Genomic DNA, 22,738 nt, shown 5'->3' on the forward strand with positions numbered 1-22,738 from the left:
GAATTTGGATTGTCGGGCCCGATGATGGATCGGCCTTTTGTACGCGGCGCTGATGATACCTCGCAGATGTATCGTATACCGCACCCTTTTCGGACGAAACCACTTGCCGGTGATTATCGATTAAGCGCATGCACACACCGCCTCTCACCGATCCTTTTCCTCCGCCACCCCCTGTCTTGGTCCTCCTTTTTTCTCTCCTCGAATATGCTTTGTTTTTTTTTGTTTTTTTTTTTAAATCTCGAACGCTCGACATCTGGCTTAGACGACTTTTGAGACCCGTTACAAATTTACGATCTTCCGTCAATCGATATATGATGAAATCGATTGGTTTTATAATGTATAATTAAAATACATCGAAAGTGAATATAAAAGCCAATTTAATTTCTTAGGGGATTTTTTTTGTAATTTATATAATAATGATAATAATAACTCTTTCTTAAGGACAAATGAGTAAAAAATGTAAAAAAGCATTAGCCAAGTTTGATGCAAAATATACGCGCGAAAAGAAATTATAGTAACGATATTACAATATTATGTAAGACTTGATTTGAAAAAAAGTTTTATTTTAGAATTTAGTACGATCATATATATCGCGCGTGCGCGCATTGAATTCTTTTTGATTCAAAATTTCGTCAATTATCCTATACCAAAATAAATATGTCTTCTGAACTCTCTATTAATAATGTGTATACCGTAGGTATTATTGTCGTGTTATTAAAACACAACGCTATACGAAATCTTGGAATTCTTTCTACAAGCAAACATGTTCATCGTGAATCGAGATAAAAATTAATCACGTATATGGAATATGACAAACGTGCCAATTGTCAAAAAATACGAACAGATGTTCCCACTTTAGATAATCCTAGCCTTTTACACTAATCTAATCAGCATTACTAAATAAAGAATACATTTAATAATCAATATATATACCGCATGTTATACATAAATGAAATCTGTTATCACGATAAATGAAATATCAGTGATTTAACGTCGCTAAGCGAAAAGTGTCTATCGCTTTGTCAACTGGGTAAAGTATTTTATATCTTAAATAATTACATCGGAAAAAAATTAATGCGTGATAATACGATATTTTCGTATTTTATGCAAAGATATAATTCAACGCAATTTATAATTGTAGCTTGCATTTATATGATTGCAATTTAATATTATACGTTTTAATACGTTTGTATTAATAACTATAAATGTATATTAAATATATATATCAATGTACAATATATCATCGTGCAGACGTAACGGGGATACTTTTACAAGTTGCATTTTATTGTTATTACAGTCGTAATTATTGTCGAGATAAAAGAATAAATAAACATTGCAATTATATTTGAAATACGGGAATCTCTCGAATGCCTGATTCGTTTCGGAATTGAATAATATTGTAATATTTTGCCATCCATAAGAATCACGTGCGTTTGGGCTGGCCACAGGCCGCGGTAGCGAAGTAGCTGCGCAATTTTGTAAAATACCGTAACCGTAATTACTGTTATTGCAGGATATTTAATACACGGGGCACGTTTTTACTCGCGGTCCAACCCCTCTGATCAATCCTCGCGGCCGCGAGGAGAGCAATAGAGCCACGGTATAAGCACTCTCGTAGCCGCCAGCTACGAAGAACGAAACACGCCCGAGGTACTTTCGGCTTTATAAATAATAAATTCGCGTAGGAAACGGCGAAAAAAAATTGACGACCGGAAAGGAGATGAGGGGGAGATGAAATTGAGCATGCGAAAGGGAGAAGGGAAAGTAAAAATGTACGATGAAGAAAGATCTGACGGCCAATATGTTTACCGTAATTTTAGCATAAACAACATCTTTTACGAGCTGAAAGAATGCGTTTCAATAGTTTTTATAAAAAAATATAAGCATTTCACGATCTTCTTGATACAATTCTTTGTAAAAGAATAAAGAGAAAATATAAATAATAATTTATTTCCGAAACGAATTAAGCGTTTCTCGAGCGTAAACCGCGTTATAATTTTTAATTAATTGTTACGGCACACGCAGAAATTCCAACTGATGCTAAGCTCTGACGCTGCGAGAGATAGCATATAGTTACGAAATACATCGATATTTGAATGTGATGAAAAATTTTGAACTATTTAATTTGTATCTATAACGTTCTTGTATTGGGAGCCGAAAAAATGAATGTATTTCGTTTTCTGCGCCGTAACGAGGTAAAATATACACGAGCACGTGAAATGAATTACTCACTAATCGTACACAGGTCTCCGCCATCATCTGCCATCTAGCGGTGTCCACTGCGACTGTCCTGCTCCGAAAGCATGAAGAGGAATACGGTAGACACGATCGGTACGACTGTCGGTATAATGCAATAATACTCGCGGCCACGCACACGAAATAACGCGATGATCGTCCGGCATTTTACTCGGCACTCCCGCGATCCGGCTTAGTTTTATTCATTCGAGCGAAATCACTTTATATAGATTAGGAATTATTACGACGCGGCACCGAAACGGACACCGAATGCGCATACACACTCGTTCAACGGTCAACGGAAAACTCTCGAAGTTTAACTAACGCGACGATATCGTCGAGATGCGGCTACAATCGCGGAATCAACATGAAACGATGATCGAGCGACACTTATTCAACACTCCCGACATTTATTCGTACTCGAGATCCATTTTTGATGATGTAAAAAATGGAAAAAATCGCGGAGCCCGTGCGATGCGACGATATCGAGATGTGGCGTGAGACAAACTGCCATCTGCGCATGCGCAATACATTTCTCGGACTTGAAATTCTTTCGCGCCGACACAACGAATATTCGCGACGCTATTCACGATGACACGAGAGTTATAATCGCCGAATCAACATGACACGATGATCGAGCGACATTAATTCGACACTCCCGATACTCATTCATATTCGACATCCATTTCCAACGATGTGAAAAGCGGAAAAATTGCGGAGCACGCGCGATGCGACGATAACGTCGAGAACGACGCGAAACAAATATGGCGTCTGCGCATGCGCAATACATTTCTCGGCTCTTGGGATTTGTTCGCACGGACACAACGGCTATTCACAATAATACGCGGCTACAATCACCGAATCAACCTGACACAATGATCGAGCGATATTAATTCGACACTCCCGACTTTTATTCGGACTCGAGATCCACTTCTCACAATATGACAAACGAAAAAATCATAGAGTGAGTGCGATTAATACGTTCTATTTATTTTTCATTAACAATATTATTATATTAATTAATTTACTATAAAATGTTCTCTTTTATATATACACGTCTTATTACGTATTTGATGCGCTTTTAATAAATCAAATCGCAAAAATAGCTTCGCAATTGGTGAGCAATTTACTGAAATCGATCTTATCGATATAAGATATCGTTTTTTCTCAAAATTTCTACAATATCGATATTTGATAATAAATTTAACTCTGGTGATAAAATTGTGTGACATTGAAAGAGAGAGAGAGAGAGAGAAAGAGAATGCGCGCACAATGTATACAACTACAATCAAAATACTTTATTCACATTCACAATCAATTTTATTGTTTCTTCCGCGAATGGTCTTCGAGTGCACGCGCGAGCAATCTTAAATATTTGTAGATATAAAATCGTATCGAAATTTGCATTGAAAATCGTTCAATCTAACTTTACCATTGCCAGCAAATGTTTACATATCCGTTCGTCATTAATGCGTATATTGAGTAAACTAAAAGGATCATTGCAAACGAGTGAGTAATGTTATTGTTTCGTGCTGATATTCTCAAGTACATACATATATGAGTTGATAGAATTATATGTTTATAATATTCAGAATTATATTTATAATATTCAGATTAAATAATACCCAACATTAAAAATAAAATCTTTCCGAACTTAAATATATATTTTTATTTTCTCATAGAAAGGGACGTAGTATTATTGTTAAATAGTACTATTGTTAATAACCTATGAAATTTTAGTGTTTCATCTATGTTATATTTATATGTATATGACTATCTAATATTTCTTTGCTTCAAAATTTTGGATAAAGTAAAAAGTGTAATGTCAGATTTCTCTTTATATTTGTTAAGGCTTTAGATACAATAATGGGTAATGCGGGAAGCAATCAGCCTATCAGCCATCATCATGGAAATGTAACAAGCAGAGAGCATCGACGTAACAAAGATCATCCTCCACCCTCTCCAGGAAAAGAAGGCCAAGCATTTGTGTTTGAGAAAAAACCCAGTCTTCTCTTTCATTCTTCCCAAGAGGAAGAAGAGCCATATTTTTCAAAAGTAACATGAAGAAATATTAAATTTATATATATATATATATATATATATATATATGAATATACATATTTACAAATACTATATTATATAATCTTATATGGATATAACAGAATAGCCAACAAGAGAGAGAGGATTTTGGCGTACAGCGACCAAGATCTAACACTGTCTCTGAAGGAACAAAAGTTGCAGACAATAAGGTGCTACCGACAGTTTTCAAATGGGAAGGAGGAGGGAAGCAAGTATATATTAGCGGAACATTTACTGGATGGAAAACATTGCCAATGGTAAAGAGCCATGGGGATTTTGTCACAATAATTGATCTGCCAGAGGGAGAGCATCAGTATAAATTTTTTGTTGATGGAGAATGGAGGCATGATCCTGGATTGGTAAGCATTATATTTGTGAATTTAATGACTCTGTTTATTATGCTATATGCAGCATTTATAAAATGCAAAAAACTATTGGTATTATACAGAAAATCGTAGACAATGGCATGGGCTCTAAAAACAATTTAGTCTCTGTAAGGAAATCTGATTTTGAAGTATTTCAAGCTCTTGCAAAAGATAGCGAAGGCGTTAGTAGTAGCACTCAAACAGAATATGGGCAAGAAATACCACCACATAAACCTTGGGAGAAGGTAGCTGGTCCGCCTATCTTGCCGCCGCACTTGTTACAAGTTATCCTTAATAAGGACACACCATTATCCGTAAGTTAGATTAAGAAAGAAATATTTTGGATAAAATTTAACAAGACATTCTCTTTGTCATTGTACTTATTATTTTTTTTAGTGTGAACCTACTCTTCTACCTGAACCAAATCACGTTATGTTAAATCATCTTTATGCTTTAAGTATTAAGGACAGTGTAATGGTCTTATCAGCTACGCATCGTTATCGCAAAAAGTATGTTACTACCCTGCTTTATAAACCAATTTAATATTAAGCTATTCCTGTATTTTTTGGTGCTGCTCTTAACCATCGTGAAGTAGTATAGATGCCGAGTATGGCACGATTGATGCGTAAAGCGAAATTTTACAAGTCCTTTGGAGGCCAGGGTATATTACAATATTCAGAAATGTTCGTTTGCCACTATGTTTATTATATTTCAATTATGTGTAAAATAATGTAATTATTATTTATTAAAACCAAATATTTCATATTTGCTCTGTTCTTGATATCAGCAGCAATCAATGTAGAGTAACACGAATTATTTCAAGATATATATTCATCCTGAGGAATTACAATTTCTATATGCGATATCGTTTTTATTTAGATATTGTTATCGGTTACTTTCGGAATGTATGTGTAAGGTGGACCCGATCTCGTTCTAAGAAAAAATAGACCCTCGGCAGTCTGATCGACATGTTCTCCCATGAACACCACTTGCGAATTGGCGCATTTACCGTTCATATATGAGTCCCAATTATCGCATTTTGTCGCTGAGAATCCCGTTTTCGAATTGATGCTTTCCGTGAAGTATTCATATGATCTTCCATGACTGCAAGCCTCTGAAATAGAGATACGATGTTTCTGTTACAAGAATCTAAGCTAATAATAAGGAATACTTGTATTACCCATTATTTCGGCAACACAGCAACATCCAGGTTGAACCGCCGTACCAGCGTTCGGATAGAAGTCTGCCTTCCCAAGAGGTTGAAGAAACCCTAACACACCTCCGCAGGAATGTATGACGTCAACGAATATCGCGTCAGCAGAATCCAATCGAGTCTTTTCAGAAGCGAGCATGTGAAATCCCGGCAACGCTGGATCTAAGCCTGTCACTCTACTCAAGTTTCCAACAGTCGTCGCGCCGCCCGCGTTTCCCGCCACGTGTGCACCGAGAGAATGGCCTTATGTGGATCAACGACGAATACAAAGTAATGCAAATGCAATTATGAAGCATTATCATTATGTTGCACAAGACGATATTACCGATAAAGTGAACGTCCTTCGTCTTTAACCCAGTCTCTTTCACTAAAAAATTTATGAAATTAGCAGCATCAGTTCCGACTCTTACAGTGTTTTGCATCGGTCCCAAGTAAAACGTGCTTGCGGCCAAAGGTTCCCAATCCACGAGGATAACATTATAATCGCCGTGAGTGAGAAAAGCTGTTCCGAAAAACGATAGTTATCAAGAAGTGCGCTTTTCGTCGGGTGCACCGAGATACAATTGTAAAGCAATCAAAGAAATAAGTAGTCATACCTTCTTTCATTTTCAAAAGCCCGACGCTCATGGCACTTGATTTCCAACCATGCGTTATGAATTTCGTTTTTCGCGAAGGCTTAAAATCGGAATCAGCGAAATTTGTGGTATCATTCAGAGTTACTCGCGTGCCTTCTGTCGGATTGGATCTTTAAACAAAATACGAGACCTTAGATCGAATAAATAACTATACACAACAGAATAATGCGGCGCAGTGAGCTTATTGTTAAGTATACAATTTGTAATCGGATACCGAGTATAAATTATGTAAGCTATCTCCGATCCGTCCAATACGCCTCTCGTTTCGCTATCTTGCACTTTTAACACTGCCACTTGGGGTTGTCCATTACCATCAGGCATGAATATCCAATCCTCTCCATAGCCGTCGTATCTTTGGCGCAAACCACTTTCCCATCGTTCCGAATGCGCAGAAGAATACCACAGTATAATGAGAACAATAATTTGTCTCAACAGCAGATTTAGTAACATTTTATCAGCGTATAATAGCAAGCAAAATCGTTTATGATCACAAGTCATGCAAATCTCAGACCTTAAAACTGCTAATGACAGACGTGGTAATTAAATCGTTGATGCCGCGGGGGGAGACTCCTTTTTAAATCCTGGTAGCATCATGATAAGACGTCAGTATACCCTTTCGTTTGGCCTAGTTTCCCCAGTTTTTATCTCAAACCGTCGTATCGCAAGCGCGGAAGTACTGTCAAGCGGCCTCGGAGATTATAATTGTATTCAGAAGGGTGCAGATTACTGAATTGCACACAACACCTTGTGCACACATATCGCTCGCGACCAGCGCTACATTAGCATTAAAAAACCGGCTAGTCAACCGATAATATTACAAATGTTAAAATAACAACTCGGTATCTTGGAGTATTTGCATTTGCATTTTCTGATATACGTGCTTTAATCAAGGCGGATTACATTGGATCGTCCAGTATAATACGCGTATAATCATTTATAATATGCTTATCAGAAAACATAATAAAAACGGAATGAATAAAATATGTAGTACAAACAAAATATGTGCTCATAGTATACAAACAATAATATATTATTACATATATTTATTTCTTTAATCTTCCGACAACGACGTCTTAGAACTCGTACAAAACACTCGTAGAACGTATTTAAGAATAAAATATAATCTTCATATTTAAATTTATTGCTATACATTCGTCATGTTGTATGTTTTTACTTTATGAATGTAAGCGCCATTGTTTATGTAATTATAAATGAGAAAAAGACCAGTTCGAAAGAGAAAAAAAGAGAGAGATCTAGTTAAAATAACAACGCGCAAATGAAAAAATAATCGTAGCACAAATATCCATACGCATCTTCTTTCAAAGCATCAACCATATGTAAGTATCATAAATATAGTCGAGTATTGATTATACCAGTCCTTTTTGCTCCCTACTGAAACCAAATAAAAACTATATGTATGCTTTTTCGAAAAACAATATTTTTATTGAGAAAGAAAGTAGAAAGTTGCTCATTTTTAAGTAAGAAATAATGGGCTAATTAAAAGTCTGGCGCAATAAATGATGCGCGAATTAATTTTTATATTTCTTGTTTATTATGTACGTTTCGGTTCTGTTTTTGGACTATCTTAAGCAACTGTTAATATTAATCAGTTTTCTTGTTTTTTATGCATCTATTCATGACCCTCAGTAACCATGCATAAAAATGATGTATCTCCCTCCGGTTGCAGCCACAAAGGAAGCATTTATTTGTTCATGTTTTTTTGGAAACATAGCATAAATCGAGATCTCGTCCGTCGAAACAAGGCATCGCGGATCACAACATTGCGGGACACAACTGTTCAATTTCGTCTCTTCGCTTTTGTGTATGGTTACTAAGGGTCACGAATAGATGTATAAAAAACAAGAAAACCGATTAATATTGACAGTTGCTGAAGATAATCCAAAAATAAGATCGAAATGTTCGTAAGAAATAAAAAACAAAAATTAATTCGCGCATTATTTACCGCGCCAGGCTCTTAATTTCTTACTTAGATATTTAATATTAAAGCTTTCTATTTCATATTTACTCACTTTTCTTATCCATCTCATCAATGGGCATCGTATTTTTCCCAAACTCGCCGTTGCCGAAACAACCAACTAAAGGTACTTCGGGAAATAATGTCTTGAATATCGTTGATTCCACATTTTCCTCGTCGTACATACCAGATCCACGAGCTTTGCATGCGAACATAAATCCCACGGAATGTTTCTTTAACTTTACTTCATTCTTAAATAATGTTAATCTTTTTGTAACTTGCTCCTTTGTACTGCATCTTCTGTCTACAACTATAGACCATGATTGTATCGAACCAGTAATTAGAACAGCTATACAATATTCATAAGGTCTACTAAAAATTATGTTATCTACTATACCACCCCATAAAGAAGTTATTCTATCTTCTCCACTATAAGCAAAAAAAATTTATGTTATCCAATATGTCATCCAATATCTGTATTATACATTATTTTATATATATTAGGTTGATGCAAAAGTTCGTCCCCACATTTTTTCACTACTAAAAATATAAAACATAAAACGAGACGAACTTTTGCATCAATCTAATATATACAGGTAATTTAAATATAAATTCTCAACAAATTACCTGTATTCTTGTATAGCTGAGGCCAAAAGTGTTGCCATTTTAGCACCTTTCAAATCATTACACAAGAATATTAAACACGTAGACTCATCATGATTTGATATAGGTGTTTCATCAATCATATCAATAAGTTTCTTTTTATGATCTTCGAATAACGATAATGAAAATTTATGCTGAAATGTTCGCGCAGCATATTCTGTATATAGAATTGAGCTGTTAATTTTCACATTTGGAATTTCTGGCAAAAGTGCGCATACTATATTCGGAAATGCTTTATATTCGATCTCTTCTTTGTTGATAATAATACCACTAGTATATAGAATTATGGCCTTACAATTCTGTGGAAGTGTATCTCTGATCCACCCTTATAAAAAAAGATAGAAAATTAATTTCAGCAATATTATTCCATAATCTAGATAAAAGTAAATAAAAAATATAACTTATGTATTTATTTAAATATAAGAAATCACATATATAAAAAAATGTGATTTATCACAAATTGTCTTAGAATGCGAATCTCTTTAATTTGTTATTGTTAATAAAATTTTTTTATTCATCTCTACACTGAATATATTATGTAATAGTTATGCTATCCATAGACATTATAATAATAAATATCAATAAATTAATTAGGATGAATTTGTTTATTAAAAAGAATATAAGATATATATATGTATGTATAATACCTTTTATATTAGTTGGTATTTTTTCAGGAATAAAAAAAAATCCTATAGCTGGTTTAATATTTGATTTTTCGATACAACGTGTTTTACCTGTAAAATGTAGGTAATGTTCTATAAAACAATCAGGACCTCTTGTGTATTTCTCATGATTTGCAGCTTCTAACCAGAGCCTATAAAGAATAATTGTACATTGGAATTTATACTAATATATATTAGTATCAGTGCTTAGTATCAATACTTGTATCATGCTTTTTATTAACAATTTAGCAGATTGTAATAAAATGATGTTAAATATAACTGCTAATAAATTTACGTATAAAATTTGTGAATTTAAGTGTATGACATAAAATGTTTTAGAGATTTATAAATCGAATCTGCATTCCTACTTATATATAATCCTTTTTAATTTTTTTTTGAATACAGAATTCTAATCATGTATTTAAAATTAAATTGAATGCAAATCATTAACGTGTTATAATCGTTTTACCTGCAAACCATCGCAGCTCTTCCTAAATCCATGCCATTTAAATACGTAAAGACAATTCTCAAAATGTCATAGGTTAGGTAAATATTCGAATCCATTAGATTTTCATAGCTTTCATAGCTGTCATTTTCAGATCCGGTAGAAATTTTACGAATTCTCTTTTCCGTTGGTTCTTCCATTTTAAATCCGTAATTCGTAATGCCTGCTTGTTAAATATCACAATACCGCGACATACATGAGATACAACAAGAAAGCAAAACAAAACTGTGTATGTAAACACATAGATATACATACAAAGATAGACAGTAGATCTCTGACATCAAATGGCTTGAAAGAGAAAGAGAGAGAAAACATATCAAGCGATGTTTTTTCTCTATCTTATATTTGCATATTATTGCGATCATCTGTATTATCCCCAAAATACTGCTATAAAATTATTTAAATACAAGAATATATATTTAATATTAATGTCTAATTTATTGTTAGAAGAATATATATATATATATATACTATATATATATACCATACAAAGTTTTATATATGTATATATCAAAATATATAGTTTCATTGGTCAGTCTTTTTTTATGTATATATAGCAAAATCAGTCTAACATTTAACATAAGAAAAATACAATATAATACGGCATCTTTTACATGATTAATCACTTTTTTTTATATATTGTACATTATATTTGTCATCATTAAAATTATTTAAATAGATACTTTGAAATGCACAATTGTTTATCTAATAGTAGGTAAAGGATAAAAAAAATCTTTTATATTTCTCGTCTTTACAAGTATGTAAAAGTTTATTATGATAAAATAAAATTTATGGATTTTACAAAGCAATCTTTGATTAGATAGATAGATAGACGCTGCCCCTCATTTGCTCCAAAATAATTGCAACCAATAGGAAATATTCAGGTGCAAATTATATTTGGTATTGTTATAATACCTGGTTGAATGTACGATATCGACATTGATACATATGCTAATATTATCTGAGAACCTTTCGCATCCTGTTGCAGGCGATTCAACTCGACAGGTTGGAGAAACGAGTCTTCTTTCCTATAATTTTGTTGAAAATTATTGAATGCTAATGTGTGATATCAAAAATACATTTTTCTCATTAACAGAAGATACCTTATCACTACCAAACTGTACAATGGTTGACCAGGATTCGCTTTTCTATAATGATGTGTACAAGAATACACGTTGTACGATATCTTGTGTCTGTTTTTTTTCCTTCTAACAATCCTTTCTGGTGCTGGTTTTATTATAGTGAGTTTACTAAAGATCTCCGCCAGTGAGGATACATTTCTCGGACCGATTAATGGATTAATGAGTCTTACAACTTGCACTTCATTGCACTCTTCATCACTTTCATTCTTATTTGTATAATCTTCATCATCGATCGTAATAGTTTTCTCTTCAGACCATCTTCTTTTTAATTCCGTCCATGAACTAGCTCCTAGACGAATCGTAAAGGAAGGACGATTAACGATCTCATGATCAACCTGATTACTTCTATTAGCGTCATCGTATCGTCTCGCAACGGGGTGCGTATTGTTGTGCACCGACGCATTCTCTAACATCCTTCGTTGACAAAATCTCTGCTGCCACGAAAAATTCTGATAGAAACCATGCCGGAATTGATTCTCCGCAAAGAAATGCCTCATTCGATACCCCTCCATATGCGCGATTGGCATTGCGAAATTATTCATTTGTATAGTCAGACTTCTGCTTTGCTGAACGGCGTTTCCATTATTTCCAAAGGCGACAAACAAATTGTGAAATACGTTCTGCGTGATTCTATTCTGCACATAAAGGTCTGGACTGTAATTAAAGGGAAATCTATACGCGTAAGGCAAACCGATGTTCGTCCCGTGTACTTGATCCATAGAATAGAACGGTCGTGGTGGACCACATAAAGGCGATCGTGAATGTTGATTATGGAAAAGAGTGTTTCTGTTATTAATAGCCACAGGAACTGTCCTCAAATGCGACGTATTTTGCCTCGCGTTTGTTCTAATATCTCTGCAATTCTGTCGCGCTCTTTTGTCATTCTCTTGCATGCGTAAAATTTTCATCCGATTATATTGATAAATGCTCTTCTGGGGCCTTATATTATGTGGTATATATCGCCTGAGAATTTTCTCTGTAATATCCGTTTGAAAAGCAATATTTGGTAACAAATTCAACATTTCTATTCTTGTCATACAGTGTGGTAACTCCTGAATCTCATCGTCAGATAATTCAATTACCTAATTGAGACCAAAATTATTTTGTAAATAACATTTGCAATGCATTTTATGTATATAAAGATATCTTACCTCATGCTTAGACTTTTTCACATGTGATAACTCATCAATTTGTGTGAACTTTCGTTTTTCCACTTTTGAACTTTTATTTGTGAAACCAGAATCGATTACAGAAATCTCAGGAGATAATACTTTATCACTCCTTTTAGGCAATTGCTTAACATTACGTTGGATGCGAGCACCTGGCCATTTTGATACTTTAATAACTTTCTTTGAGTTACATGTTGTATCTCTGAGAATTTTGATATTGCCTAGCAAAGTTTCATCAGAAATTATTTCTGGTTTAGAATTTCGATTATTTTCTTCATTATTTATATCGCTTTGTATCATATCGTTTCCCATTAATTCAAAAGTAACTGAATTATTTACACTTTCTTCTATGCTAGATAAAAGATGGACCATTACATCTTGTACTACTTGATCCACAGGTTCTTCTGTAATATTTTCTTGTTGTTTTGTGTTAGCATTAACAAATAATTTATTTGATGTTTCCGTTACATTTTTTACCAAAGTTTCTTTTAATTTTTCTGTGTTTTGTTGATTCTGCAATTGATTGTCAGACATTCTCAATCCACTCTCAGGATCAACAATAATTTTCCGTTTAGTAAACTCGTCCGATCTACAGCATTTTTCTGGTTCTTCATAAAAAAAACGTTGTATACGATAGCCGTAACGTGTTAATTGGCTATAAACTCTATATTCTTCCAAAGTACATACTGAGTCATCAATCAAGATCTCATATGCTTGTTGAACTGAACATGGTACACCATTCCAAATGAGTTCAAGACAATTCTATATAAAAAAAAAAAAAAATTTATATATATATATATATATAAGGATATATTAAAAATAAATTGTATTTTTAAGACATTAAGTATTATAGAAGTAACTAAGTTTCATAAAGTTATAAAAATTATATTAAATTTTAGAGAACATACTGTTTCTATAAGGAATAATGTTTCTTCTGGTAATAAATATAGAGATCCATCTTTTTCCAAGCCAAAATTATTCCATTCCTGACCAGATCGTTTAGTAACAAGGGCTTTCTTTTGGGATGGTATCCATTCAGCACTGGCTAATTCTGAGATACGTTCAACTCTTTCAATATTTAATAAGTCTCTACGATTTTTAAGTCCTTTTTCAATCTGAACATTTTGAAGCCAAGAGTTATTAGGCTCAAAATGCTTTTTTCCACTGTTGGGCAAAATTTTTAAAGATCTTTCCCATTCTTCTAATACGCTACCTCTAATACCCTTGCTGCGTAGTAATTCTTCTGCTCTGTTTGTAAGAAACATATCAATTTTGACTTGACTATAAAAAATGCAAATGTTAATAAGTATGAAATGCATGCGTGTGTGTGTCAATAATTAATTATGATATTCAATCTTTCCCTAAAATAAATTTTTGTCTTCGATTTGTTTTGAAACTTTTTTTCATACAATTAAAATTAAAGTAGAATAACTTTTTTGTGCTTATAAACAATGTTATATTTAAATAATACTAGATATATGGTTCTGAAAAATTAATTATGTTTACGGTAAGCTATTGTATATACAAGAATAATAAATTGTCAAGTCGCAAACTCACGTCAGCACATGGCAAAATAATTTTTCGCATGTTTCGTCCATGACGATAAATAGATATTTATGAAAAATAGCACTGTAGAATACATGAAACGTGGTTAAAAATACGCATATTAAATGATTCTTTGATATTATTCAAAATAGTGTACAGTGCGACGGTGCTCAAATGGCTCAAATAGCAGGGGTACGTCAGTGAATTACACATTACGGCGAAATCGATGTCAATTTGCGTTGTCGTATCCCTAGATACGTTATTTCGGTTCATTTGCTAGGAAAATTAGAGATGGTGATAAAATCATAGACATATAAAATATATAGACGGAGCTATCGATATGAGGTTTGTTCGCGTTGCTTGAAATTCTCAAAAATTTTTGCACTTAAAAATAGAGGTGAAATAAAATCAAGCATTCATATCATTTCAGTTGGAATCCTGCTAATTTTAACCGTCGGTTCATTTAACCGGACTTGGTTGTAACTATATATCTGTGATTGGTGCATCTTCCCTCATTGCAGAATAGATTCTATGTATTTTTATATGTCTATGGACAAACATAAGTTTGTATTTGTAACGGGCCACTCCTTTTGCTCGCAAATTTCTACACAATGCGCGACGTTCTCGACGTTTTTTTTTTTTGATATTTTCGTATGTTAGCGCACGCGATTACGGTGATGCTAATCGCGTGTATTATCCAGTAATATATGCGGGACTCGATCGACTGGATTCTGAGAAATCGCGATCCTAAGGTGAGCTCTAATGACACATGATTCGAAGAATGCGCGTTTGGGCGTTGACCGTTACAGCGCTACCTAACCCCGTAAGGATAATTTATTTTTTTAAATTTATTTTAGCGTGTTATTTATTAAACACGTAGCGATTGAAGTTGTAATACTGCCTGAGTAACTTATATATGTAAGATCAACTGAATTTAACAAATTACATGTACTGCTAATTAAACATGGTGACGAATGTATATGTCAAAAATTACATCTATTTATGTCATCATGGATATTTTAACCGAAATCGCAGTATAGTATTCGACGTGTTAATCACTGCTATTTGAAATCGAGTTTTAGCTATTTGTTTTCAAGTGTTTTGTATAATATATATAATTTACATATATAAATGAATGATGAATCATATATATTTCAGTGAAAATGTCGATCTGGATTCTCTTATTATTGTTGGCTTCTGGAAATGGCCAGTTCACCCAAGAATCAGTGGAATTTACTTCAAGGCCACCTTCACGGAATCGTTACGATGAATGGGATCAGAATACAGGCTTTGGATTCCGAAATCCTTTAGGTCAAAATGAGAATGTTATAATTAAAGAAGCGTGAGTATCGGCATGTTGGATTCAATACTAAGATAGAACATTAATTATACGAATGAAATATCACTGAAAGATTGAATTTTTAATTTATTTGCAGCATATATTTTGTCGTTGCATCTCGTATGGTTAGACCAGATCAAGTGTATAAAGTTGCTGTAAACATTCTTCACAGCCCATTACCTATAATAGTGCGTTCATCTATTCAACGGAATGGTGTAGAAGTTGCAGCAGATTATCAAGAAGTGAAGGAGGGCATACCAGAAACTCTAATGATGCGCATGCCACCTACTTCCAGAGGTGGCGATTATAAACTGCGCATTGAAGGGATGTACAACAGTCTGAAAGGTGGCCAGGCCTTTTTGAACGAAACCAAATTAATATTCTCACAACGTTCCATGACTATATTCATACAGTTGGACAAACCTGTGTATATGCAAGGGGATACTGTGCGATTCAGAACAATTCCAATAGACACGGAATTGAAAGCATATAACAATCCTGTGGATGTATTTATGTTAGATCCAAACAGGAGGATTATGAGAAGATGGCTTAGTAGGCAGAGCAATTTAGGTACAGTGTCGCTATCATATCAATTATCCGATCAACCTGTTTTCGGAGAATGGATTGTGCAAATAATAGCGCAGAATCAAGTAGAAGAGAAAACGTTCTTGGTAGAAGAGTACTATCAAACACGTTTCGAAGTGAATGTTACGATGCCTGCATTCTTCTTCGACAATGATCCTTATATTTATGGCATTGTTCAGGCGAATTATACCTCGGGCGCGCCAGTGAAAGGTAATCTAACTTTGAAAGCCAGCTTCAAGCCATTGGACAGAACGCGCAATTCTTTGGAAATTGATCCAGTTGAAAGATATTTTAATTTTAACGAGTATTATCCAGCATGGTTTAGACTATTAAACTTCTATGAAGAGAGAATACCAGTATTGAGGTTCTTTAAAGGAACGTACCATTTTCAATACCCTATGGAGGAATTATTGAGCTTCGTTCAATCCATCGACGGAATGGAGGTCACCGTAATTGCAACAGTAGGCGAGAGATTTTTGGATGAAGTAGTTGTCGGCTACTCTACGGCAAGGATTTTTAATTCGACTACAAAAATCCGTTTCCTTGGCGGTAGTCCACAAGTCTTTAAACCCGCGATGCCATTTTCGTTAAATCTAGTTGCATCCTTTCATGACAACTCGCCACTGCGATTTACGCAGCTCACTGGCGCTAAAATGGAGATTCGCGCAGACATCGAGATGCGAAGCGGACGTCGTAGCATCGATACTCAGTATCCAGTAGTGTCGCCGGAACACGCGGATGTATGGTCCATAAAAATGGATCTCAGAAAACAACTCGGGCTGGAGCAAAACAGCGATGTTAACCAGGTTCTGAACGATGTTACTTCTATGAGGATCTATGCACACATGACTGACGGTGAAGGTTACAGAACACAGACCGAATTATTATTGCTCGCTCACGAGTCTCCGAATATGAAGCACATCAAGATATCAACCTCTACTGAAAAACCTAAAGTTGGCGAATACATGGTGTTTCATGTACAAACCAATTTCTATATCGATGCCTTTAACTATATAATCATGTCCAAAGGTACAATACTTTTGACTGGAGAAGATAATATGCAACATAACGTAAAGACCTTTGCGATACCTTTAAGTTCTGAGATGGCTCCTGTTGCAACCGCGGTAGTATATTATGTAGGTCGTTATGGCGAAGTTGTGGCAGATTCGTTGACTTTCCCGGTGAATGGCATCTCACGCAACAATTTCACCGTATTTATCAATAACAAAAAAGCAAGAACGGGTGAGCGCGTCGAAGTGGCTATCTATGGCGAGCCTGGCGCCTACGTTGGATTGTCGGGTATTGATCGTTCATTCTACACTATGCAAGCAGGCAACGAACTAACGTATGCAAACGTGATCACGAAAATGGCACACTTCGACGAAGATACCAATGGCACTCATTTGCATACCTGGCAGTACCACGATGGCGATCCGGACGAGATCGTATATTTCCCGTCGTCCACTTTCGGTATCGACGTTAATCGCACCTTTGATTATATCGGCTTGATTGTTTTCACGGATGCTATGATACACCGACGGCATGAACTTTGCAATCAAACTCAAGGATATGGCGAATGTCTATCCGGTCGGTGTTATAGGTTGGAAAAAAAATGTGATGGTGTATTTGACTGCGAGGATGGCACGGACGAAATGCGGTGCGTCGAGCGAAACACAACTGAGTTGGCACAATTCCGCAAATGGCGTTTTAATCGAATTCAGAGACATTACGAAAACGTCTGGTTGTGGAAGGACATTAATATCGGTCCACACGGCCGGCAGATCTTCAATCTGGACGTGCCACGAAGACCGGTTCATTGGATGGTTACAGTGTTCAGCATGTCACCCAGCATGGGTTTCGGCATGTTGCCAAGAGCATTGGAATATACCGGAGTTCTGCCGTTTTACATAAATGTGGAGATGCCGACTCGCAGCAGGCAAGGCGAACAGATCGGTATTCGTGTGTCTGTTTTCAATTACATGCGTTACAATATCGAGGCGACAGTAGTATTGGCAGACTCCAGAGACTACAAATTTGTCCATGTCGAGGACAATGGCATTGTACAGTCGTACAAACCACGCACTTCCTTCGGCGAACATCAGTTTTTCATCTGGATTCCTGCACAGGATGCTAACATCGTTTATCTACCCATTGTACCGATGAGACTCGGCGAGATCAAAATTCAAATCTATGCTAATACTTTAATTGGCAGGGACTCGGTGATTCGCCACCTGTACGTCGAGGCTGACGGAGTGCCGCAGCATCGGCATCAATCGATATTACTGGATCTCAGCAATCGAGCCTATGTATTCCAATACATGCATGTAAACATCACCGAGACACCGATCATACCATATGATGAGAACCGTTATTACGTGTTTGGATCCAATAAGGCGACCATTAGTTTGGTCGGTGACGTGGTGGGGCCAATTTTTCCGACAATGCCGGTAAATGCGACGAGCCTCATGAATCTGCCAATGGATTGTGCCGAACAGAACATGTTTAGTTTCGCCGCCAATATGTACACTACTCTATACATGCGTCTAATTAATCAGCGCAATCGCACGCAAGAAAAAGAGAGCTTCTACTACATGAATATCGGCTATCAGCGACAGTTATCGTTTATGAATCCCGATGGATCTTTCAGCTTTTTTCGTACTGATTGGAATCAATCGATGTCAAGCGTCTGGTTGACAGCGTTCTGCGCACGGGTATTCCAGGAGGCCAGCTTCTACGAGTGGGAGAACTACTTGTATATCGATCCCGAGGTGATATCTCAGGCAGTTTCGTGGATACTGAAACATCAGACGCCAGAAGGCGCGTTCTACGAGGTAACCTGGCTGCCGGACCGGAAGAAGAACAGTTCCTTGAATTTTAGAAATGATATAATTGCCCATCGGAACATTAGTCTTACTGCTCATGTCCTTATCACGCTGGAAAGCGTCAAAGATCTCACTGGTGGCTTAGGTTCTCAAGTGGCTCTCAGCGCGGCCAATGCTATTAAATGGTTGGAGAGAAATCTGAATCTGCTGGAAGAACGCGGCAAGCCGTTCGAAATAGCGATAGTAGCTTATGCACTTTTGATGGCGAAAGCCTCGACCGCCGAACAAGCTTTCAATATTCTGGCGAGACACGCACGGAGAGAAGGTGGGCTGACGTACTGGGGTAGAGAACAGGTTCCGCTTCCTCCGTACAAGTTAGAGAATCAGAAGCCTTTCCTGCTACCGCGCTTACCTTACATATATGACTCTGAAAACATAGAAACAACCGCATATGCGCTACTCGTGCACGTCGCCCGACAAGAGATCATGATAGAGCCGATTGTTAAATGGTTGAATGCACAGAGATTGACGGATGGTGGATGGGCCTCTACTCAGGATACCGTTTGGGCGATGAAGGCGCTAATGGAATACACCGTGAGATCGAGAATTAGAGATGTCAGTTCGCTCATGGTAACAGTGGAGGCTACTGCTTTGCCGGGACAGACCAAGACATTGACTGTAAACGACAAGAATCTGGCAAGACTTCAAACTATCGAGGTGCATAATATTTCAAAATATGTGTATATTTCGCAAAACGATGTCAGAGCGATGCTCATAAATTGTATGATTATTTTTTAGATACCGGAAGCATGGGGAACTGTGAAAGTGCAGGCAAAAGGCGCGGGCTATGCCATTTTACAAATGCACGTGGAGTACAACGTAGATATAAAAAGATTCCAAACGCAGCCGCCAATTAAATCCTTCGATCTAGTCACCAGAGCGAACTTCCATGGCAGAAATCAATCTCACATCTCATATCTTAGTTGTCAAAGGTGAGATTATAACAATCATAATAATATCTTGCTATTTTTATTTCTTCTGCTATAAAGATATATTACGCTTCGTACAGATGGATGAATCTCAATGAATCCGCGCGTTCTGGTATGGCTGTGTTGGACGTAGCCATACCAACCGGTTACATAATCCAGCAGCAAACGCTGGATAAATACATCTTATCAAAACAGGTGAGAAATCTCCAGAGAGCACGTTTCCAAGACAAGAAAGTGCTTTTCTACTTCGATTATCTGGACTACGAAGAGACATGCGTAAACTTCACAGTGGAACGTTGGTATCCTGTCGCAAATATGTCGCGATATCTTCCCATTCGCATTTACGACTATTATTCGCCAGGTATTTATAAGTATATTAATATTTTACATTGCTTATATATGAGATTAATTCATGTTTGCACTATTCTTGTTTCAGAACGTTTCAACGAATCTATATTTGATGCACTGCCAACATATACTTTAAATATATGCGAGGTTTGTGGCAGTTCACAGTGTCCTTACTGCCCAATTTACAATGTCGCTACACTTTTAGCCACACCAACAGGATTCCTGCTTATAGCATCGTTTGTCGTCACGATAACAATGTATTTCCAAACCCAACAATTCAGTGACGGCTAGCAATAATTACAAAAGTAAAAACATTCGATCTTTGTCAATTTCTATTGCCATGGTTTGCCTTTGCTAACAGAGCACAAATATTGAATGGTACGATAATCGAAACATATAATTTTGTAAAAATGATAAGAATGTGTGAGACACGTAGAAAACAAATTATTTCCGCGAAAACAATCAATAATTTTAATGTAATTAATTATTCCGCGAGTAATTACGCGAACAGCCATTAAAATAATTGCGCTATGAGTTTTAATTCCTCTTTTCAATGAATGCAATCCTTTGTTTTTGTTAATTTTGATTATTTTTGTATGCAATATTTATATCGAAAATCTCCTTTCTTTATGCTATATAATTTATATGAGATATATTCAACTAAAATTTTGTTATCTTTTGACTTATTTTTATGCGCTTTTATATTTATAGAGACATGTTTTAAAAGATCATATTATCAATTATGAAATAAAACAATTAATAATCTTTTATTATTTATCCGAAGAAGTTTTGCAATAAGCAAAAAACATAATATTACTCTCTAATACAAAATGCATAAACAAAACTCTTATATATTACATCATGATTAAGATTGTATTGTCGAATGTAATCATTTCAGAGAATATTGATTGAGAGTAATTTTGGGCGTTTTCGACAACGCCCAAGCAATTTGATTGTATATTGTTCAACGATTATTATTAATTTTATAAATATTATATTATCCGTCCTGTGTTTTTTTAGAATGCATAAAGTTATTTTTTACATGGTTAGGGCATTGTACTCTTGGAGGCAAAGCATCTCAAGTACAAATCAAACATAATAGTTGTAGCCAGCGATTTTCGTTAGCTATGCTATTAACTATTATTACCAAAATAATAACGGCAAAAGTGTTCATAGTAATTAAAAGAATATATCAAAGAGGATATATTATATACTAGTTTTGGATTTTTAATGAACTATGTAAAACATTTTTCTCCAAAATTTTTTTTCTTCTTTAGTTTTCATCTTTATTTTTGGATATTCTTTATTTTATTTATATTATTTACAGAATTATATATTATTTGTAGATCGTGCCTTCGTAGTGCTCGTTAAAATTCTTGATTTAAAAAAAAAGAATAGCTTCCTGTTTTTTATATTACTTCAATTTTTGAATATATACAAAAATTCAAAGAGGCAACACAAAATTTGAATGTGTGATTCGGTAAAATGTGTAAATAGTAGAATAGGAGACAAATATTCCAAAGCTCGATTCAAAATCGAGTAAATTATAATGATACCGTCCTGTTTATATATAAATATATACTTGCGTGGATCAAGAGATTTTATACCGTCCCGATAATTAGTGCCTCAAGAAAATACATTTCTGTGTATAGATATGTATCTGTTAAAAAAAAAAACGTTAAAAATCTATTTTAATAATATAGCACTTATATATATATATGACTTATAAGATATATAAAAGTTTAAGTTGTAGTTAATAAAATAATTAGTTACGCACCACTGATGTTTTAAGGGTCTGCCTTGAATTTCAAATATGATTATCGCAATTCATAAATAGCAGCTTTCATAGATCTCTGCAAAAATTATTTATTACACGCGACGTAATACGGATTATAAATATATAACGGATCCTTAAAATATACATCTGTATGTGCGTAATGCCTTGAGATACCGTCCAAGAAAAAGAAGTCTGCTTCATAATACAGATAAAATAAGTTCTTTAATAACACAAATCATCGCAAAATGATCTTTGTATGTATAATGTATCACGACTCTTTTTTTTAATATTAGAAATCAACACATTTAATACGTATTTAATACATATTTTTAAGTTTTATAATCTTTATACAATATATAAAGAATAAAAAAATATTATTTCATATATATCGCTTAATATATCTTGCTCGATTTCGAATGAAAAGTTATATTCTCTTCTAGAAAGAGATGAGAGATTAGAATACAGGAGAAAGAGAAAGAGGAAGAAGCAGATGCAATCAAGTTTCGCCTTGTGTTTTCGAAGCAATCTTTAATATAGCAACATAGTCAGTCTTACAATAATAAGCCAAAAATACAATCTATATCAAGCTTGACGGGGAACGGGCGAAGGTTTTTTTCCTTTTCCCGTGAGCTTCTTCGGCGTATTTAAATCTGATCAAGAATCTCGGCGATGGGAAAAAGCGTTTGTTGC

The 22,738-nt window shown here is 35.2% G+C and overlaps 5 protein-coding genes across 10 annotated transcripts; 2 read left to right on the plus strand and 3 right to left on the minus strand.

Annotated features, from left to right (window-relative positions):
- The first annotated feature begins 3,055 nt into the window (after positions 1-3,055).
- Alc (5'-AMP-activated protein kinase subunit beta-1) lies at positions 3,056-7,773 on the plus strand. Of its 3 annotated transcripts, none has more exons than XM_070308846.1 (5): positions 3,056-3,199; positions 4,087-4,290; positions 4,398-4,673; positions 4,763-4,993; positions 5,076-7,773. In XM_070308846.1, exons 2-5 carry the CDS (start codon positions 4,102-4,104, stop codon positions 5,220-5,222), a joined length of 843 nt encoding a protein of 280 aa, XP_070164947.1. In that variant the 5' UTR covers positions 3,056-3,199; positions 4,087-4,101; the 3' UTR covers positions 5,223-7,773. The 3 variants fall into 3 exon arrangements, with proteins under 3 accessions (XP_070164947.1, XP_070164939.1, XP_070164955.1); XM_070308838.1 differs by lacking the exon at positions 3,056-3,199 and adding an exon at positions 3,495-3,744; XM_070308854.1 differs by lacking the exon at positions 3,056-3,199 and adding an exon at positions 3,754-3,780.
- LOC138940195 (pancreatic triacylglycerol lipase) lies at positions 5,378-7,310 on the minus strand. The gene is made up of 5 exons (XM_070308825.1): positions 6,742-7,310; positions 6,489-6,637; positions 6,218-6,394; positions 5,860-6,135; positions 5,378-5,793 (listed from the first exon to the last, which is right to left on the minus strand). Exons 1-5 carry the CDS (start codon positions 7,023-7,025, stop codon positions 5,555-5,557), a joined length of 1,125 nt encoding a protein of 374 aa, XP_070164926.1. The 5' UTR covers positions 7,026-7,310; the 3' UTR covers positions 5,378-5,554.
- LOC138940179 (F-box only protein 22-like) lies at positions 7,597-10,585 on the minus strand. 3 transcript variants are annotated; one of them, XM_070308813.1, is made up of 6 exons: positions 10,297-10,585; positions 9,813-9,979; positions 9,130-9,490; positions 8,900-8,931; positions 8,558-8,812; positions 7,645-7,919 (listed from the first exon to the last, which is right to left on the minus strand). In XM_070308813.1, the coding sequence occupies exons 1-6, from the start codon at positions 10,470-10,472 to the stop codon at positions 7,855-7,857; spliced, it is 1,056 nt and encodes a 351-aa protein (XP_070164914.1). In that variant the 5' UTR covers positions 10,473-10,585; the 3' UTR covers positions 7,645-7,854. The 3 variants fall into 3 exon arrangements, with proteins under 3 accessions (XP_070164904.1, XP_070164914.1, XP_070164896.1); XM_070308803.1 differs by having other exon boundaries at positions 7,597-7,916; positions 8,558-8,931; XM_070308795.1 differs by having other exon boundaries at positions 7,655-7,919; positions 8,558-8,931; positions 10,297-10,584.
- A 497-nt stretch (positions 10,586-11,082) lies between these two features.
- Positions 11,083-14,430, minus strand: Tsen54 (tRNA splicing endonuclease subunit 54). The gene is made up of 5 exons (XM_070308889.1): positions 14,201-14,430; positions 13,552-13,891; positions 12,626-13,405; positions 11,436-12,556; positions 11,083-11,360 (listed from the first exon to the last, which is right to left on the minus strand). Exons 1-5 carry the CDS (start codon positions 14,239-14,241, stop codon positions 11,213-11,215), a joined length of 2,430 nt encoding a protein of 809 aa, XP_070164990.1. The 5' UTR covers positions 14,242-14,430; the 3' UTR covers positions 11,083-11,212.
- Positions 14,431-14,768: 338 nt separating this feature from the next.
- Positions 14,769-22,369, plus strand: Mcr (macroglobulin complement-related). Of its 2 annotated transcripts, none has more exons than XM_070308868.1 (6): positions 14,769-14,940; positions 15,347-15,530; positions 15,625-19,651; positions 19,733-19,926; positions 20,004-20,284; positions 20,360-22,369. In XM_070308868.1, exons 2-6 carry the CDS (start codon positions 15,352-15,354, stop codon positions 20,560-20,562), a joined length of 4,884 nt encoding a protein of 1,627 aa, XP_070164969.1. In that variant the 5' UTR covers positions 14,769-14,940; positions 15,347-15,351; the 3' UTR covers positions 20,563-22,369. The 2 variants fall into 2 exon arrangements, with proteins under 2 accessions (XP_070164969.1, XP_070164977.1); XM_070308876.1 differs by lacking the exon at positions 14,769-14,940 and adding an exon at positions 14,950-15,011.
- The last annotated feature ends 369 nt before the right edge of the window (positions 22,370-22,738 follow it).

This window comes from Polyergus mexicanus, unplaced genomic scaffold (assembly GCF_030449975.1).
Source record: "Polyergus mexicanus isolate NDT 795.1 unplaced genomic scaffold, iyPolMexi1.0 SCAF_2, whole genome shotgun sequence".
NCBI classification, from domain to species: domain Eukaryota; kingdom Metazoa; phylum Arthropoda; class Insecta; order Hymenoptera; family Formicidae; genus Polyergus; species Polyergus mexicanus.

What these genes read in the sequence shown, in the direction of transcription:
- Alc (XM_070308846.1), top strand. Translation starts at nt 4,102, where the DNA reads ATGGGTAATGCGGGAAGCAATCAGCCTATCAGCCATCATCATGGAAAT. An exon ending in AAGAGCCATATTTTTCAAAA is followed by an intron (nt 4,291 to 4,397) that starts GTAACATGAAGA and finishes TGGATATAACAG; the next exon opens with AATAGCCAACAAGAGAGAGA. An exon ending in ATAAGGACACACCATTATCC is followed by an intron (nt 4,994 to 5,075) that starts GTAAGTTAGATT and finishes TATTTTTTTTAG; the next exon opens with TGTGAACCTACTCTTCTACC.
- LOC138940195 (XM_070308825.1), bottom strand. Translation starts at nt 7,025, where the DNA reads ATGACTTGTGATCATAAACGATTTTGCTTGCTATTATACGCTGATAAA. An exon ending in GCTTACATAATTTATACTCG is followed by an intron (nt 6,638 to 6,741) that starts GTATCCGATTAC and finishes TTTTGTTTAAAG; the next exon opens with ATCCAATCCGACAGAAGGCA. An exon ending in GAAGGACGTTCACTTTATCG is followed by an intron (nt 6,136 to 6,217) that starts GTAATATCGTCT and finishes GATCCACATAAG; the next exon opens with GCCATTCTCTCGGTGCACAC.
- LOC138940179 (XM_070308795.1), bottom strand. Translation starts at nt 10,472, where the DNA reads ATGGAAGAACCAACGGAAAAGAGAATTCGTAAAATTTCTACCGGATCT. An exon ending in TCAGCTATACAAGAATACAG is followed by an intron (nt 8,932 to 9,129) that starts GTAATTTGTTGA and finishes TTTTGCTTATAG; the next exon opens with TGGAGAAGATAGAATAACTT. An exon ending in TGATGAGATGGATAAGAAAA is followed by an intron (nt 7,920 to 8,557) that starts GTGAGTAAATAT and finishes ATTTGGTTTCAG; the next exon opens with TAGGGAGCAAAAAGGACTGG.
- Tsen54 (XM_070308889.1), bottom strand. Translation starts at nt 14,241, where the DNA reads ATGGACGAAACATGCGAAAAATTATTTTGCCATGTGCTGAC. An exon ending in TTATTTTGCCATGTGCTGAC is followed by an intron (nt 13,892 to 14,200) that starts GTGAGTTTGCGA and finishes TCTTACAAACAG; the next exon opens with AGCAGAAGAATTACTACGCA. An exon ending in TGAAAAAGTCTAAGCATGAG is followed by an intron (nt 12,557 to 12,625) that starts GTAAGATATCTT and finishes GGTCTCAATTAG; the next exon opens with GTAATTGAATTATCTGACGA.
- Mcr (XM_070308868.1), top strand. Translation starts at nt 15,352, where the DNA reads ATGTCGATCTGGATTCTCTTATTATTGTTGGCTTCTGGAAATGGCCAG. An exon ending in TCATATCTTAGTTGTCAAAG is followed by an intron (nt 19,927 to 20,003) that starts GTGAGATTATAA and finishes CGCTTCGTACAG; the next exon opens with ATGGATGAATCTCAATGAAT. An exon ending in TTACGACTATTATTCGCCAG is followed by an intron (nt 20,285 to 20,359) that starts GTATTTATAAGT and finishes TTCTTGTTTCAG; the next exon opens with AACGTTTCAACGAATCTATA.